Genomic DNA, 19,749 nt, shown 5'->3' with positions numbered 1-19,749 from the left:
CTCCCAGGAAGAAATGATCAAGTCTCAAATGAGTTTTAAATAATGTGTTTCTTTTACTTTTTTATTCTGCACTGCAGATAAAGTAGGTCACAATAATCTCAACAATAAGATGAGAAACTAAATGGATACAAATATGTCAGGAAAAAATATAAATTAGTAAGATGATGCAAAAATTGCAATTAGACTATACAGAAATAAGTTAATTTAGAATTGAGCTTTAAATTTGAATCTGACCTTCAAAGAAAAAACAAATTAGGACATAAAATTAGCAAGATTGATTACATAGTTTATGTTGTCTTCCATTTATAAAGCTAATTAATATCTCAGAGGAAAATAAACAATTTTCATGGATACAAAGTAAAGTGCTTTTGCATAATTTTGAAGTTGTGGCCATAGTTAGTCTTTCCTAAGCCTTCTTTACTTTGGTCTCAAAAAATGAAGTGTTTCTCCTCTCAAAAATATTGTATTATCTTTTCTATTCTTGATCCCATTTTTTCCTGTGTCTTCTAGGACATTTCTTCATCTGTTAATATTTAAATATATGAAATAGTTCTTTCTTTACACATTCCCCTTTCTTTACTTATGTCATTTTCCATATCCTAGGAGAAAAACAATTCTTCTATGTGTCCCTATTAGTTAATTCTGATAATAATAGAGGTTAAGTGCATAGACTTTAGAGATAAAAAGGTTTCAATCCTGGCTCCATCACTTTATGTGTGACCATGGGCAAGTTACTTAAACTGTCACTACCTTAGTTTTATCACCTAAAGATGAGTCTAAATTTTTGGATGGTTTTTTTTTTTTTTTTGAGAATTAATGAGTTGTTACATATAACTTGTTTAGAGCAGTGATTGGTACTATTAAGTGTTGAATTAATGTTTGTCAGATTTTTTCTGTCAGGAATAGTACTAACTTAGATCTTGGTGATACCTTTTTATCTCATCCCATTTGTATTATTTTTGTCAGAAAGTCCTCAAAGTATAGGATGTATGAAAGTAAGGATGCCTCACTTTCTTATTGCCATTACAAATGATTTTTTTCTTATTCTGTACTCTTTTGGAGGTTAGGTTTTTGGTTTTTTGTTATTTTGTTAGTTTTATAAGAAGGAAAGTTAAAATCTGGTCTTCATGACTTTTTTTTTTTTAAGAAATTTGAAATTTCAGGGTGCCTGGGTGGCTCAGTCAGTTAAGTGTCCGACTCTTGGTTTCAGCTCAGGTCACGATCCCGCAGTTCATGAGTTCGAGCCCCATGTCAGTCTCTGTGCTGACAGCTCAGAGCCTAGAGCTTGTTTTGGTTTCTGTGTCTCCCTCTCTCTGCCCTTCCCCTGCTCACTCTCTCTCCCTCTCTCTCTCAAAAATAAATAAACATTAAAAAAATTAAGGAAAATAAATCTGAAATCTCTTCTCTAGCTTCATAAATCCTAATAGGGATCCTTCGTAGATCCTAATGGGGTTGGGGGGCGGGTAGGGGCTCGATCCCATGAACAGAGAGATCATGACCTGAGCCAAAATCAAGAGTAGGATGCTATTTTGGGATGAACACTGGGTGTTGTATGGAAACCAATTTGACAATAAATTTCATATATTGAAAAAAAAAAGAGTAGGATGCTAAACTGACTGAGCCAGCCAGGCACCCCAATATATCTGTTAATGAATAGACTATCAACTCACCAATCCAGATATCATTTTCAAGCTGGAGCAGAAAGAAAAGCCTTGGATTGTAGAGAAAGAAATGTTAAGATGTTCAGATAAGTGACTGACACATGTGTGAATGGTACAAAGTCACATAACAGTTGTTTAGAAGATAACACCTCTGAAATGTTTTCCAATGTTATTGTCTTAAAAGTCCCAGTCTTTTGAGTGGTAGTTGCTATAACTTCTCAGATACCTAGATGGCACTTCAATATATTTCTTATACATCAGGTCTTTCTTTTTATTGAAATTTAGGGGATTATATTCTGGATACCAAGTATCCCCACTTTCTTTGCACTTTGTTTTCATGATTATTTTCCCTTTTACTTGCATTTTTATTCTTTACCTCACCTGCTTTCTTATAGTTATTTGTTTATGTATTCAGTCCTTCAGAATTCTGGTCTTACCAAAACTATTTGACACACAGTTTCATTATTCATTTCTTTCTCATTTAACTCTTTTCATACATTGTGAAATGGCTCAGAATCATAAATTTAGAGCCATAGGCATAACTTTCATTGCCCTTTTAATGCCTATACCATACTTTAAAAAACTCTCCCATTCCACTCCCATTTTGTTATATAAGTTGCTGCCTTCCTGCCAGCCCAACTCTAGCCTTACTACCCTGTGGATTTTTTGGTTCTTTTTTTTCTACCAGTTATCTTGTGAAATATAACAAACTATCAAAAATGCATAAAACATAAATGTATGACTTTTTTTCAAGTTTTTCAATTACAGTTAGTTAACATATAGTGTAATATTAGCTTCAGAAGTAGAATTCAGTGATAAATCACTTCTATACAACACCCAGTGCTCATCGCAACAACTGCCCTCCTTAATACCCATCACCCATTTAATCCACCCCCTCCCACCTCCCCTCCAGCAACCCTAAGTTTGTTCTCTATAGTTAAGAGTCTGTTTTATGGTTGCTTATCTCTCTTTTTTCCCCTCTATTCATCTGTTTCATTTCTTAAATTCTACATATGAGTGAAACCATGTGGTATTTGTCTTTCTCTGACTTATTTCACTTAGCATAATACACTCTAGCTCCATTCATGCCATTGCAAATGGAACATTTCATTCTTTTTATGGCTGAGTAATATTCTGAATGTATGTATATATACATACATTCATTCATCACTCAGTGGACATTTGAGCTCTTTCCATAGTTTGGCTATTGTTGGTAATGCCGCTATAAACATTGAGGTGCATGTGTCCGTTCAAATTAGTATTTTTGTATTCTTTGGGTAAATACTTAGTAGTGCAATGGCCGGATCATAGAGCATGGGGGATAAGCTTAGGAATCCCCTGGGGCTTACACCAATGAGTTAACAAGGGATAAAGAAATACAGAGTCATAAAATGCTCACACCCGAGTTTGGGTAAATCAGATTGGCACCCCAAGAATAGGGAGGCACAAAGGTGCCAGGATTAGGGAGGTGCAGATGCACCCCAAAATAGAGAGGGGGGTGCAGAGCCCCCAAAATAGGGAGAGGCAAAGGCCTGAAATAGAAATGGTGCAAAGGTGCCCAACACATAGGTATATGAAATAAACAAGATTAGATATTCAGGATGGAAGCACCCCCAATTTAGTACTATAGCAGAAAAGCTGCTTTCATGGGAGAATAGAGCCAAGTTAGGTAAATTGGTGAATTGGACTATGGACCGCTGCGCAGCAGGCAAAGCAGCCGGAGTGGAGATGGTTAACAAAAGAAAAGGTGCCTTGTCAACCTTGAGGTTATTCCCCCTATCTGTCTCATCCCCAGGCTAGCCAAGATAAACCAAGGTGCTGCCTCATGTCCGCTGTAAACAACCTTTCTCCTGACTGCCCAGCGCCTGGATTTTGTTTTGTATTAACCTAAACCCCTAACCACGGGTATCTTCAAGACTCCTTTTTTCCTCATGTCCACAAGTAAATGTTCACAGATTCATTGCCTTTTGTACACGTCCATCACTATGTTTGTAAGCCTTCTGATCCTAATAAAAATGGGATAAGGACCCTTATTCGGGGTTCATGTCTTTTCCCAGACATTAGCCGTCTCTTGCTTTCAATCCTGCGTCCTGCTCTTTTGCTAGACAAGAGAGAACTTTAGACCCAGAGTCTACGACAATAGTTTTATTTTTAACTTTTTGAGGAACCTCCATACTGTTTTCCAGAGTGGCTGCACTAGTTTGCATTCCCACTATCAGTATAAGAGTATAACATAACAAATTATTATTAAACATCCATGTAAGCAGTATCCTGGTTAAGATACAGAACATTGCCAATTCCCCAAAAGCCCTTCAACAATGCCTTGCAATCACTATTCCAACCCTTTATCCTAAATATAACAATATCCTGACCTTTATGATCATAACTTTTTTTCTTTTTAGTTTCCATAGAGTGTTTTTAATTTTTCCAAATCAATTTTATTGAGGAGTAATATGCTATATTAGTTTTCCAGGAGTGCCATAACAAGGCACCACAAACTGTGTGGCTTAAACAACATAAATCATTGTCTCATAATTCTGGAGGCTACAAGTCTGATATCAAGATGTTGGCAAGGCTGGTTCCTTTTGAGGGCCGTGAGGGAAGGATCAGTCCCAGTTCATGCTCCTTGGCTTGTAGATGGCTATTTTCTTCCTGTGTGTTCACATCATCTTCCCACTGTACATGTGTGTCCTAATCTATGTTTTTTGTTTTTTTTTAAGTAAGCTCTGCACTCAATGTGGGGTCTGAACTCATGACCCCGAGATCAAGAGTTGTATGCTTTACTGACTGAGCCAGCCAGATGCCCCTGTCCTAATCTATTCTTTTTTCTTTTCCTTTTTCTTTTTTTAAATAATTTATTATTTTTTTTAAAATTTATATCCAAGTTAGCATATAGTGCAACAATGATTTCAGGAGTAGATTCCTTAATGCCCCTCACCCATTTACCCCATTCCCCTTCCCACAACCCCTCCAGCAACCCTCTTTCTCTATATTTGTCTCTTATGTTTTGTCCCTTTCCCGGTTTTTATATTATTCTTGCTTCCCTTCCCTTATGTTCATCTGTTTTGTATCTTAAATGTCTTAATCTATTCTTATAACAATACCAGTCACATTGAATTAGGGGCCTACCCTAATCCAGTATGATCTCATCTTAACTAATTATGTCTGCAATGACCCTATTTCCAAATAAAGTCATATTCTAAGGTGACTGGGATTACGACTTCAACCTATGGGGGTGTCTAGGTGGCTCAGTCAGTTGAGTGTCTGACTCTTGATTTTAGCTCACTACAACCTGAGACCAAAGTGGAATGGTGTTTGACTTCCTGGAGAAATCTAAATGCCAAGGGAAGGGTTTACTAGTGCTGCTTTTCCATCAGCCAACAATCTCAGAGTGTATCCAGAATAAGAATGCATGAATGTTTCCCAAGGACCAGATGTGGCCCTAGGTCTAATAAAGGAAAGCCACTTAGAGAATTGAATAAACTTTAGCATAGAGAATCTAGAAGTATTATTAAAATCCTAAGGGCTGGAGATACATTTGTCTGAATCAAAGGAACTGTAGGGGCACCTGGGTGACTCAGTGGTTGAGCGTCCTACCCTTGACTTCGGGTTGTGGTCCTGGGGTTGTGGGATCAAGCCCCGTGTTGGGCTCTTTACTGAGCATGGAACCTACATGAGATTCTCTCCCTCTGCCCCCCATCTCTAAAATAAAAAATAATAAAACAATTTTTAAAAGGAACTGCAAGTTCCCAACTGCTGGCTGTTCTCCAAAGAAGGCACAAAAGCATTCCATTAGGTAGTCATCTATAAATATCTGCCAATTGCAGATAATCACAATGTTGAATCACACAGTTTCAGTCAAGTAAGAAATTACCTGAACCCTTTTCCTTATTTTAGGTCTAATCTTGAAGAGATCAGAAATTAACACCATTTGCAACATGATAGATCTAGAGAGTATTATGCTAAGCGAAATAAGTCAGTCAGAGAAGGGCAAAAACCATATGATTACACTCATATGTGGAATTTAAGAAACAAACAGTCATGGGGGAAAAAGAGAGGAAAACCAAGAAACAAACTTTTAGTAACTATAGAGAACAAACTGATGGTTGCCAGAGGGGAGGTGGAGGGGGTAATGGGCTAAATAGGTGATGGGGATTAAGGAGTGCACTTGATGATAAGCATCACATGTTGTATATAAATGTTGAATCACGAAAGTGTACACCTGAAACTAATACTCCACTGTATGTTAACCAACTGGAATTTAAACAAAAACCTAAAAAAAAACTAGTTAGCCAACTAAGTGATGAGTAAAAGTACTACCATGGTAAAGACAAGTTATTTCTATCACTCTCCTTCCCTGATGGAGACTGCAACAGACTGAAATGTAATTAAGGAGAAGCCTCAAAAGATAAAGTTTGAAGTCTTCATATACTGGGTTGCCTAAGAATGACTGAAACCAATGAGTTCCCATGTTTCATCTGTTGGAAGAACCAACCTCAGTGAATTCACTGAATGAATTTAAGTGGGCACCAGGCAATAAAAATAGTTGCCAAGGATCCAACCTATTAATTAGCTGCACACAGTAAAGAGGCAGTATAGAAAAGTGGTTAAGTGTACAGACTTGAAGCAGACTACTCCAAGTTGAACTATAAAAACTTCTATTTTCTCAGATCCAGTAAGACAGTACTTTATGTGGAAAAGTATTGCCAGCAATATTGTGCTTCATTACGAAAACAGAGTTGCCATCATTTTCATAAGTATCTCCATCCACAGTTTGGTCTGAATCATGGCTCTGCCACTGTAGCTTTGCAAACTTGGCCAAGTTATTTTATTTCCTTGTGCCTCACTTTCCTCACCTAAAATGGAGATAACAATTTCTACATCCAGGTGGTGTGAGGATTCAGTAAGTTTATATACAAATGGTAAGTAGACATGTTCTAAGGAATATTGTCTGGCACTATAAACATTCTATAAATGATAACCATTATACATTCCAGGATATCTTGTGGTAAGAATTCCATACATGATCTCTTTTTAACCAGATTCAACAACCCAAAACAGGAAACTAGTGTGAACTGTGAGTCACACATAGGGAGATTACACCTATCAACACAGTGGCAACAGTCTTGATTCTCATTGGCTGAAGCCCTGGTAGAGCCAGTTCTCAGAATCATGGGGACTGAGTGGCAGGGGTAGTGACAATGGTTTTTCACTAGCCCGATGATGTGTTCCAAGATTTCTCTTGGTTTTACTGTCCTTGATCCTTTGCCCTCACCTTCACACCTGAGATTCTGAAAACTATCCTTTAATAAACCCCTTTCTACTTAAACTAGCTATAACTCTGCTGTGCATTAAAAACTTTGACAGGAGAAACAGATAAACTGTAACATATATGTAATGGAATATTAGTCCAGACACAAAAATAAAGTTTATTTGTATATCTCAGCCTGAATAGGTCTCAAAAATAAATAAGGAAATTTATGGAAAGGTAGTATCATTTGAGGAAATTATAAACTATGTAAAATAACATGTTAATAGGTACACATACATTATCTCTCATGATTTGAACATGTATTATCCAAATATTCAGTGTTTAAAATTTTTTACCCCACATGCACCATCTGAATAAAAACCTCTCAATAATTAATCTTAATTCTCATGCTATGTAAAAAGTTTAAATTGAAGCAAGTCTGGGTGATAGGATGTAGAGTATTGTGGTCACATCTCGGCCAACCTAATTGATTTTGTTTGTTTCAGACTTCTATTTCTGTTTAAACATGTTCACTATCACTATCATTTCTCCAAGCATGTAGCCCTTTATAGATTCCAATTCACTTCCACTATGTGTTCAGGAGCACTACCACCATTTAATTTAGAGTATTTTTTACATTATATCTTTGTTGGGTTTCATTAGAGAACATGCCCCTTGTGTTATAAAAGAAAAACATGATTGAATTTCTTTTGTTAAAGAATTATATGTTTAGGGGCACCTGAGTGGCTCAGTTGGTCAAGCGTCCGACTTCGGCTTATGTCATGATCTTAGTTTGTGAGTTCGAGCCCTGCATTGGGCTCTGTGCTAACAGCTCAGAGCCTGGAGCCTGCTTCAGATTCTGTGTCTCCTCCTCTCTCTGCCCCTCCCATGCTCATGCTCTGTCTCTGTCTCTCAATAAGAAATAAATGTTAAAAAAATTAAAAAAAAAGAATCACGTGTTTAAATGCTTTATGTTCATGAGAAGTTTTTAGTGGATTATTTTATAGATGATAAAGAGTATCTTAGTTGCATTAAGAAAAGTGGAGTTTGGGAATGAGATAAATACACAGTACTAAGAAATGGCTCCTACCACTTCAAAATTACCCATCCAGAGGCACCTAGGTGGCTCAGTTGAGCATCTCTCTCTCTCTTTTTTAAAAGTGTTTATTTATTTTGAGAGAGAGACAAAGTGTGAGCAGGGAAGGGAAGAGAGAGAGGGAGACACAGAACCCAAAGCAGCATTCAGACTCTGAGCTGTTAGCACAGAGCCCAACGCAGGGCTCAAACCCACATACTGTGAGACCACGACCTGAGCTGAAGTCAGAGGCTTAACCATCTGAGCCACCCAGGCGCCCCAAGCATCTGATTCTTACTTTTGACTCAGGTCATGATCCCAGGGTTGTGGATTGAGCCCCACTTTGGGCTCTGCACTGAGCATGGAGCCTGTTTAAGATTCTCTCTCTCCCTCTCTCTCTCTCTCTCTCCCCCCTCTGCTCCTCTCCCCTGCTCATGTGCTCTCTAAAATAAAATAGTTTGAAAAAATAAAAATTAGCCATCCAACACATTTAGGGAATAAATTAGATCTAGAAAAGTGATAGATACCTGTATATGGGCTAGAATTATACACACTAAATCTATAGGGGTACCTGGGTGGCTCAGTCCGTTGAGCATCTGACTTTGGCTCTGGTCATTATTTTGCAGTTGGTGGGTTGGAGACCCACATGGGGCTCACTGCTGTCAGCATGGAGCCTGCTCTGGATCCTCTGTCTCTCTTTGCACCTCCTCCACTCATCCTCTCTCTCTCAAAAATGAATAAACATACATACATACATAAATAAATAGATAAATCTGTAATAGGGCTGCCTCAGGAAAAGGTTTGAGAAACAATGGGTCTTTGACATTCATAGTTAATGTTTCATATATTTACTATAAAAATATGAAGCAAACATATATGTTAACATGTATTAATTTTACATAATACACGAGAACCTTGTCGCATTTTCTGAACTATTCAAAAGAATTTACCCATCCCATTCATTGCATACTAATCAGAAAGTTAAAAATTATTGTGTATACCATGGAAAGGTCTAGTAGTCACTACCTTAATCAGTGAACAAATTTAGCAGTACCAATACTAGGACAACTTATTTTACTTATATAATTATATTTAACACTTTATATTCTACACAGTGTATCTTCTGCTATAGTAAGTACATATCATCATTCTATTTATTTTTTACCAAAACTGCTTCTCCTGCATTTATTCATGAGGAAATAGACAAATTTTGAAAGTTGGACATTCTGCTAAGCCTAGATTCTAAAAATCGTAGTGTCTAAAAGAATGAGATGAGATGAGAGCCTCGATCAGATCCTTGTTTGGAAAAACATTTCATAAGCCAGTTTTGAGATAATTTGGGAACTTATGGAATTATTTTTAATTTTCTAATATCGTGCTCTTATAATGAAGACAATCTCATTTTTAGATTATGCATGAAGTATTTAGGAGTGAAATGTAACTCCTAATAAAGTAGGAGTAATAAAATAAAAATAACTCCATATAAAATTAATAAAGATGTGGCAGGATGTTAACAACTAAGTCAACCTAGGATGTGATGGATAGTCATTGCACTATTATTTTAGCTTTCCTGTAGTTTTAGAAACCTTCAGTAGAAAAATTTGGGGGGAAATTTAGGTTAAAAAGACTTTAAAATACAAAAAATATTAGAAGATATTTAGGAAAATGTGAATAACCTTGGGGTGTATGTAGGAAACACTCTATGTAGATTATATTTCATTCCATAAAAGTAAAAATAAAATCTATGACAAAGGATATATTAAAAAACAAGACAGACTGAAAAATTATTTTTATAACACATATGATAAAGATAATAGCCATAAACACAAAAAACTTCTACAAATTAATGAAAGAAAAAAATACATTAGAAATTGCGCTATCAATAGGTAATTTACAGAAAATTCATATGGCTCGTAAGCAAATGATATCAGGCTCAATATACCCAATATTTAAATAAATTCAAATTAAAGCAATGACATATTTTTCATCAGAAAGACTGACAAAGAGCACCAAGTGCTGTTAAATTGTGAGAAAATTAAAATGGGCAACTCAAACAGTGTTGATGGACTGAATGTACTATATCTGGAAAGTAATGTTACTAGCTATTATAATAAAAAAAATACACATACTACCTGATGTAAGAATCTATCTTACAGAAATAAAAACATATTTTTGCAAGTATTTATGTATAAAGATATTTATTGACAATTGTTTAACGCAACAAGGAAGTGGAAACAATATAAACATTCATCAATAAACAATATGAACATATAATACTTCTACATACGTAGTATTCTGTAGCTACTAACACTAAAATGAGTAAGTTAGATTTATATGTACCTGGAAAGATGTCCATGATGTATTTTATAGGAAAAGTCACAGTTTGATGTCCATATAGTGATCCTTTTTAAATATATAAATATCCACAAACAACCATGAAAAAAAGAACCATGTATAAACATGTACATTTCAGCATACAGAAAGCTACAGAAAAGTATTAATGAAGCTTCTAACATGTTAGTTTAGGAAGCCATATTTTCTTTTTCCTTTATGTATATTTGCTATAATTTCTCATTTTGGAGGTCATTGCGTTATGTAATTTCAGAAGGCAATTCAGTCCAATATGATAAGAAAAACTACATAAAAATATAAGTTTAATTTCTAACATTTCTTTTGAGAATAAGTAAAAAACCATTAGAAGTAGAGAACAAAGTAATGGCACCATGGTCCACTTGACCATCTTTATTCTTCTATTTGTTATACCATTTACCTTAAAAAAAACAACCTCTAATTCTGAAAGCTTGATTTATGGACTAGATATATCAGTGATAAAGCCATTTATTTTATTACCATGCTTCTAAAATCCCACAAACCTGTTTTCTTGTTTTTTGTTTTCAATATCTCATTAAGTTGAACTAAGAAGTGGGGTATAGGGAAGAGTAAGAAAGGACTGTGAAGGAAGATCATTACATAGAGGGATTTCCCTTTTTTAAAAGGACAAGGGTCCCATATGTAGAAGAAGAATGTGACTGGTTTACAGAGAAAGCAACTTGCTCTCTCATAAACTTAGTGGGCCTCAAGCTATAATGTTTTAGAATTTCCACCCCTGAGATTATTTCTTTCAGCTAGAGCAGTGTTTACAAAAATAGTTCACATGCAAAAGATATTAATAGGCATTATAAGAAGGGATTTATGGTCAAGTAAGTTTGGCACATGATGAGTTGAAGTTTTAAAAAGCTGCTTTACTACAATATTTATTACAGCCCTGATGAAATAAAATGAACTTATTGTTTCAAAAAGACCTTGAGAAACTTAACAGAAGACCATGGGGGAAGGGAAGGAGAAAAAAAAAAGTTACAAACAGAGAGGGAGGGAGGCAAACTACAAGAGACTCTTAAATACAGGGAACAAACTGAGGATGGACAGGGGTGGGGGCAGAGGGAAAATGGGTGATAGGCATTGAGGAGGGCACTTGTTGGGATGAGCATTGGGTGTTGTATATAAGTCAATCTGACAATAAATTATATTAAAAAAAGTGATGTGAAATATGCCATGATTTACAGGCTTGTTTGATCATACAGTCTTTCTTTCTAATATCATCTGAGTTCTAGCATTACTTGAAATTACTACAGGAAATTTTAGGCTAACATATTATCTGTGGAATTAACTTAACACAGAGATATGGTCCTTAGTAAAAGGATTCAAGACAAATCGTTTTAAGGTAGCACATGCTATATTACTTTTACATCATTATAAAAATATTTTTCATGAGACATCCTATAGAGGCACCTGGGTGGCTCAGCTGGTTAAGCTTCTGACTCTTGATTTCGGCTCAGTTCATGATCCCAGGTCATAGGATCAAGCCCCGTGTTGGGCTCCACACTGAGCACGGAGCCTGCTTAAGATTCACTCTCTCTCCATCTGCTCCCCACCCTGCTCATACACTCTCTAAAATAAAAAAGAAAACACATCCTATAAAATGACAATAATCAAGGCAGTGTAATATTGGCAGAGGGATAGATACATAGATCAATGGAATAGAAGAGAAAACCCAGAGGTAAGATATACACAAATACATTCAATAGATTTTTGACAGAGGTACAAAGGCAATTTAATGGAGGAAACACAGACTTTTCAGCAAATGGTGCTAAAGTAAATGGACATCCATAAGCCAAAACAAATTAAGAAAGAACACCAAGCTAAAGCATACAATATACATGAAAAGTTAACTCAAAATGTATCACAGACTTATGTGTAAAACACAAAATCATGAAAAATTTATGCAAAAACATAGGAAAAAAGTCTTCAGGATCTGGGCTAGACAAAGAATCCTTAGATTTGACAGCAAAGCAAGATCCATAAAAGGAAAAACTGGTAAAGCAGACCTTATCAAAATTGACAACTTTTGCTCTTCAAAAGACCCTCTTAAAGCGGTGCCTGAGTGGCTCAGTCGGTTAAGTGTCTGACTCTCGACATTGGCTCAGGTCATGATCTCATGGTTTGCAGGATCAAGCCCCACGTGGGGCTCTGCACTGATAGTGCTGAGCCTGCTTAGGATTCTGTGTCTCCTCTCTCTCTGTTCCTCCCCTGCTTGCACACACACACACACTCTGTCTCTCTCAAAACAAATAAACAAACAAAAACCCTTAAAAAAAAAAAAGGAAAAAAAGATAAGCTACGCACCTGGAAAAATATTTGCAAACCACATAACAAAGGACTACTATCATCTAGAATACAGAAAATACTCTTTCAAAACCTAGGAGTGAAAAATAAAACAATTCAAAAATGACTAAAAGACACAAACAGGCATTTCACCAAAACAGATATACAGATGACAAGCACATGAAAAGGTGTTCACCATCATTAGCCATTAGGGAAATTCATATTAAGACCACAAAGAGACATCACCATACCTAACATGAGGGCTAAAACAAAAAGTGATGACAACACCAAATGCTGAAACACTGGGTTACTCATATGCTCCTGGTGTAAATGTAAAATGGTAAAGCAATTTTAGAAAATACTTTGTCCATTTCTTGTATGAGAAAACGTGACTTTAGTGTAAGACCAAGAAATTGTACTCTTAGGCATTTATACCAGAGAAATGGAAATTTACATTCACATAAAAATCTATACACAAATGTTCATAAATAGCTTCATTTGTAACACCTAAAAACTTATTTTTTTCCTTAAGGTTTCCTTCTAGTAAGAATTTTAATGTTCAGAATGAGGTACAACCTCACATTAATTATATGAGGATGTTCTGCTCCAAAATCATTTATCTGATGATTAGTAAGAATGATAAAAGATTTACCTTATGTACTGTATTTGAAAAGTCTTCCTCTCATTTGAATTCTATAATAGTACACAATTAAAATACTGAAAAAAGGAAACCCCCCTGCACTGTTGGTGGGAATGTAAATTGATGCAACCACTGTGGAAAACATGAAGTTTCCTCAAAAAATTAAAAATAGAAATACCATACTATCTAGTAATTCCACTACTTCAGTATTTACCCAAAGGAAATGAAAACACTAATTTGAAAAGATATATGCACCCCAATGTTTATTGCATTATTTACAATAGCTAAGATATGGAAGCAACCTAAATATCCATCAACAGGTGAATAAATAAAGAAGATGTAGTATGTATATACAATGTAATATTACTCAGCTATAAAAAAATGAGATCTTGCCATTTGCAACAATATGGATAGACTTAAAGGACATTATGCTGAGTGAAATAAGTCAGAGAAAGACAAATACCATCTGATTTCACTTAATCTGGGATCTAAAACACAAAAATAGAAATATAATCATAAATACAGAGAACTGGTGGTTGCCAGAGGGGAGGGGGCTTGGAAGATGGATGAAATACGTGAAGGGGATTAAGAGGTACAAACTTCCAGTTATAAAATCAATCTATCAATAAATTAATTAAATAAACAAATCATAGGGATGAAAAGTACAGCATATGGAGTATAGTCAATAATACTGCAATAATGTGGTATTGTGACAGATGGTAATGACACTTATTTTGGTCAGTATTGAGTAAAGTACAGAATTGTCAAATCACTATGATATATACCTGAAACTAAAATAACATTGTATGTCAACTATACTTCAATTAAAAAAAAATAAGATGATTCTTGAGCCCAGAAGGAAACAATTTTAAAATACTGAAAAACACAATTACAGTAATAACTAATATTTATTTAATATAAACTATGTATTACACATTGCTTTAAGGCTCTTTATGTATTTGCATCTTTAAATCGTTATAATGAGAGTGATTTTAATGTTTTATAAGTGAAAAAACTAAAGCAAACAGGGGTTAACTAGCTTTTTCCAAAGGAATACATGTGTAGTAAATGGTGGAGTTCAGATCATGCTGAACAAGAGAATGATGCCAAACAAGAAAACCCTACATTTTATGGTTGTGCTCTTGTATAAATTCACCAATGTCTAACCAATGTCTAATTTTCATTGAAAAATGATGGAAACTGATTCTCCATTATATTACACTAGCCTCTCTCTGTTTGAATTTTCTGATAGAGTTACCTATGGATGAAAGTAAAAAAGGATTCCCACTTTCATAATCTGAATTTTCTGATATTCCAAAGCTGAGTATCAATGAGCAATCAAAGGATTTAATAAATTTATATTTTCATAAAGTTTTTCTCAATTATGAAGTTTATGATGTTGAGTGAGGTGTGAATGACGTCTGAAGTCCTTACCACATTCGTTACATTTATAAGGCTTCTCACCAGAATGAATTCTCTGATGTTGAGTAAGTTGTGAGCCACGATTAAAGGCCTTCCCACATTCATTACATTTGTATGGTTTCTCACCAGTATGAATTCTCTGGTGCTGAGTAAGATGTGAACCACGAATAAAGGCTTTCCCACATTCATTACACTCATAGGGCTTCTCACCAGTATGAACTCTCTGATGGTAAGTCAGCTGTGAGCCACGAATAAAAGCCTTACCACATTCTTTACATTCATATGGCTTCTTACCAGAATGAGAAATCTGATGTAGAGTAAGTTGTGAGGCACAAATAAAGATCTTCCCACACTGCTTACATTCATAGGGATTCTCACCTGTATGAATTCTCTGATGCTGAGTCAGTTGTGAGCTATAAATAAAGGCCTTCCCACACTCTTTACATTCATAGGGTTTTTCACCAGTATGAATCCTCTGATGCTGAGTAAGATGTGAGCCACGAATAAAGGCTTTCCCACATTCGTTACATTCAAAAGGTTTTTCACCAGTGTGAATTTTTTGATGTTCAGTAAGTTGTGAGCCACGAATAAATGACTTCCCACATTCTTGACATTCATAGGGTTTCTCTCCAGTGTGAATCCTCTGGTGTCGAATAAGCTGTGAGCCATAGTTAAAAGCCTTCCCACACTGCTTACATTCATGTGGTCTCTTACCTGTATGAATCCTCTGATGTTCGGTAAGTTGTGAGCCACGAATAAAGGACATTTCACAGTCTTTACATTTATAGGGCTTTTCACCAGTATGAAGTCTGTGATGCAGGGTAAGCTGTGATCCATAACTAAAGGCTTTCCCACATTTCTTACATTCGTAGGGTTTCTCACCCGTATGAATTCTCTGATGTTCAGTAAGTTGGGAGCCACGAATAAAGGCCTTTCCACATTCTTTACATTGATAGGGTTTCTCTGCAGTATGAACTCTCTGGTGGTAAGTAAGTTGAGAGCCACGAAAAAAGGCCTTCCCACATTCATTACATTCATAGGGTCGTTCACCAGTATGAATTCTTTGATGCTGGGTAAGGTGAGAGCCACGAATAAAGGCCTTCCCACACTCTTTACATTTATAAGGTTTCTCCCCAGTATGAATTCTTTGATGATAAGTAAGCTGTGAGGCACAAATAAAGGCTTTTCCACATTCCTTACATTCATAGGGTTTCTTAACAACATGAACTCGCTGATGGTAAGTAAGTTCTGAACCCCGAATAAAGGCCTGTCCACATTCTTTACATTCATAGAATTTTTCATCAGAATGATCTTTCTGATGTTCAGTCAGTTGAAAGCCATGGATAAAGTATTTTCTGCATGCTTCACATTCATAGGATTTCTCAGGAAAATTAATTCTTTGTTTTAACATAAGGGATACAGTCTGGCTAAAATTGGGGATTCCTTTACAAGTGATTAGTAGTTGCTTGAAAAATCCCTCTTTATTTCCCAATTGGTTTTCAAACTGGTCTTTGCATTCCCTATCATCTTGAAGACTTTTACAATCACACTTAAGTCTTGTAAGCTGTTCTATGATCTCCCACTGAGATGATTCTATTTCATAAATTCCTTTTGTTGAGAACAGCTTTTTGGTCTCACATCTGGATTCCCAGGCTATAAGGTAAAAAGAAAGAAAATGTTATTTTCATATTCCTTGAAAAATGAAATTTCTAAGGTAGAAACAGTAGACTCAAATTGAGTATCATAGTCATAAGATGTCAATGGAACCAATGGAACAGGAAAGAAAAATCCAGAAACAATTATAAGTGCAAATTTAGTACATAATAAAAGCTGGCAGCTCAAATCAGTAGGAAAAACATGAACTCTTTTTAATAAATGAAATTGATAAACATACAGATAAACACATCAAAAAAAGAAAACTGCATTAATTCTGCATATCTTACAGTTGGATAAATTCCAACTGGATCAGACTTCCATATTTACAGGAATGAAAACATACATATATTAGAATAAAATTTGGGGGACTTCTTCTATAAACTAGGAATGGGGAAAACTTTCCTAGTCATAATTTGATAAAAATGACTACACTATGGTTAAAGAAAAAAGAAAGGCTGGCATGTCAAAAACACGGTTAAGGTTAGGTTAAGTAAAATGACAAACTTGGAAAAAATATTTGCCAGGTTGCAATATCCTTAATATATAAACAGTTTCTAAAATTAGACTAGAAAAAAAAGACTACCATATAAAACTGGGCACCAACACTATGTAAAAATAGTCTAAGAAAATGGGACAGTTGATAGGAAAGTAATGGAAGTAGCTTTTAACCATATGAAAATATACTCAACTTTGCTCAGAGGTGAAGATATGAAGAAATTGGAATCCTCGCAGCTTGCTGACGGGAATGTAAAATGGTACAGCTGCTTTGTAAAACAATTTTGTACTTCCTCAAAAAGTTAACATAGTTTCCATATTACCATGCAATTTTACTCCCAGTTATATGCCCAAGAGAAGTGTCCAACATAGAGTTCCCACATAACCCAAAAATCCACTCGTAAGTATAGAGCCAAGAGAATTGAAAACACATATCTATATAAAAACACGAAAAAAATGTCCATAACAGCATTAATCATAATAAGCATAAGGTGGAAACAAGTCACTCATTAACTGATGAATGGGTAAAAATGTGGTGTATCCTTACAATAGAATATTTGGCAATAAAAATATTGACACATGCTACAATATGAATAAACTTTGAAAATATTATGCTTAGTGAAAAAAGCTAGTCACAAAAGACCACATATTGTATGACTGCTTTTATATGAATTATCCAAAGTAGGCAAATCCACATAGACAGAAACATCAGTAGCTGAACAGGGCTGGGGGATGGACAGAGATACAGAGTATCTTGCTACTACAAGATATTGGATTTCTTGCTGGAGTGATAAAAATGTCCTCAAATTGTGATGGCTATATGAGACTGTTAATATAATAAAACTCATCACTGTTTACAGAAATGGGTAAACTGTACAGTATGTGAAATATATCTTAATAAAGTACTTTTAAAAAACTACAGAGATGCTATTTCTTACCTCTTGGAATAGGGCATTTCCAAATGTGACATCAAATACTATTAGCAAGACTGTAAGGAAATTGGTACTTATAGACATTACTAGTAAGAATATGAATGGTACAAAGGAACCTATGAAAGGAAATACAGCAGTATTTAGCATAATTACATATATCTTTTAATCTAACAACTCCACTTCTGTGAAATCAATCCCAAAATTGCCCTAACAAAATGTCAAAAACATGATGCACAAAAACTGAAGCACAATGTGTTAAAGCAAGAGATAAAAAATAATCTAATTGGGGGTGCCCGGGTGGCTCAGTTAGTTGAGCATCCAACTTTGGCTCAGGTCATGATCTCACAGTTTGTGAGCTCAAGCCCCACGTCGGTTCCGGTGACAGCTCAGAGCCTGGAGCCTGCTTTGGATTCTATGTCTCCCCCTCTCTCTGTCCCTTCCCCACTTGTGCGCACACTCTCTATCTCAAAAATAAATAAACATTAAAACAATTTAAAAACTATAACCCAATTGTCCATTAGATGACTGATGGAAGTAATTCATGGTATACCCACATCACAAAGTACTATGCAGCAGTTAAAAAAGGGGAATATATTAATATGAAATGCTGTTTACATACATTATTAATTGCGAGAAAATGTGTATGCGAGAAAAGCATATATAGTTATGCCTTTTCTCTTAGGAAGAAAGGGAGAAGAGTAAGTATGCATGTATAAAGTACATTTGCTTTTATTTTTTTAAAGGGGGGATGGAATGCAGGGTGAAGAAGGAATAAGTGGGGGGGGGCAAGGATAGAAGACCTCTTTCAATACAACTTGTTTTGTAAATTTCACTTTGGAGCTACATAAATATTTTCTGTTATTATAAAACAAATTATAACAAGCACAGCCTAAAAGTGGAAAATACTGAATTAAGAAAACAACACTATTTACAATTGTTGGAATAACCAAAGAAATTATTTCAAATAACTTTCAAATATAGTAATTTGACTGAAATATACATGGGGGAAAAAAAAGAATTGCCAAAACAATTGACTCAAACTGTTTTGAGTAACCATACTATTGGTAGTAATGCTGATCTTCTTTTAGAGACTTATATTTATAAGGTAGGATAAAATAAGTAATTATATGATATTCCAATCCTATAATTTTTAGTGTTCATGATAACTGGGAGTCTTAGCATGGGAGAAAATGGATACAGATATAAGATCATTAAAAGGGTTAAATAAAAAGCCTATAATTAAGAATCTGAATTGGAAATATTGGTATGAACTCATGCTATAGTTTTTTTTTTTTTAATTAATGCATTTTCTTAGAGCAGTCTTAGGTTTTAGGTTTATAGAAACACTGACCAAAAGTCAGAGTTCTCTCTTTCCTTGCCACTCTCTTATTATTAATATCTTAATACTTTGCACTGGTGTGGTACATTTGTTATAACTGATGAAGCTTTATTGATATATTATTAACTGAATCCAATAGTTTACATTAGGGTTCACTCTTTGTGTTGTAAAGTTATATGGGTGTTGCCAAATGCATAATGTCATGTATTCACCATTACAGTATCGCACAGAATAGTTTACTTAAAAATCCCCTGTACTTCACCTAGTTATTCCTCCTCCCTCCCCAAATCCAGGCAACCACTGATTGCTTTACCAACTCTACTATTTGCCTTTTCCAGAATGTGATGTAGTTAGAATCATAAAATATGTAAACTCTTCAAACTGGTTCCTTTCACTTAACAAGACACTAAGCATTTTCATGGTCTCATGGTTTGATAGTTATTTTTCATTTCTGAATAATATTCCTTTGTATGGATTAACTACATTGTTTATCCAATTACTAAATGAAGGGCATCTTGGCTGCTTTCAAGTTTTGGCAATTATGAACAAGCTTCTATAAACTTATGTGCAGGTTTTTGTATGAACAAAAGTTTTCAATTTATTTGGGTAAATATCT

The 19,749-nt window shown here is 35.2% G+C and overlaps 1 protein-coding gene across 2 annotated transcripts in view; it reads right to left on the bottom strand.

Annotated features, from left to right (window-relative positions):
- Nucleotides 1-10,369: 10,369 nt before the first annotated feature.
- Nucleotides 10,370-19,749, bottom strand: part of LOC106974655 (zinc finger protein 420-like) — a 61,380-nt gene continuing 52,000 nt past the window's right edge. For both annotated transcript variants that reach the window (XM_015071918.3, XM_027044731.2), the window contains one exon: nucleotides 10,370-16,364. In XM_015071918.3, coding sequence (XP_014927404.3) covers nucleotides 14,668-16,364 — 1,697 coding nt within the window. In that variant the 3' untranslated portion in view covers nucleotides 10,370-14,667. The remainder of the gene's footprint in view (nucleotides 16,365-19,749) is intronic.

The sequence above is a fragment of the Acinonyx jubatus genome, chromosome E2 (genome assembly GCF_027475565.1).
Source record: "Acinonyx jubatus isolate Ajub_Pintada_27869175 chromosome E2, VMU_Ajub_asm_v1.0, whole genome shotgun sequence".
NCBI classification, from domain to species: domain Eukaryota; kingdom Metazoa; phylum Chordata; class Mammalia; order Carnivora; family Felidae; genus Acinonyx; species Acinonyx jubatus.
Note: the sequence above shows the minus strand (reverse complement) of the source record. Positions and strands in the feature narration are given on the sequence as shown.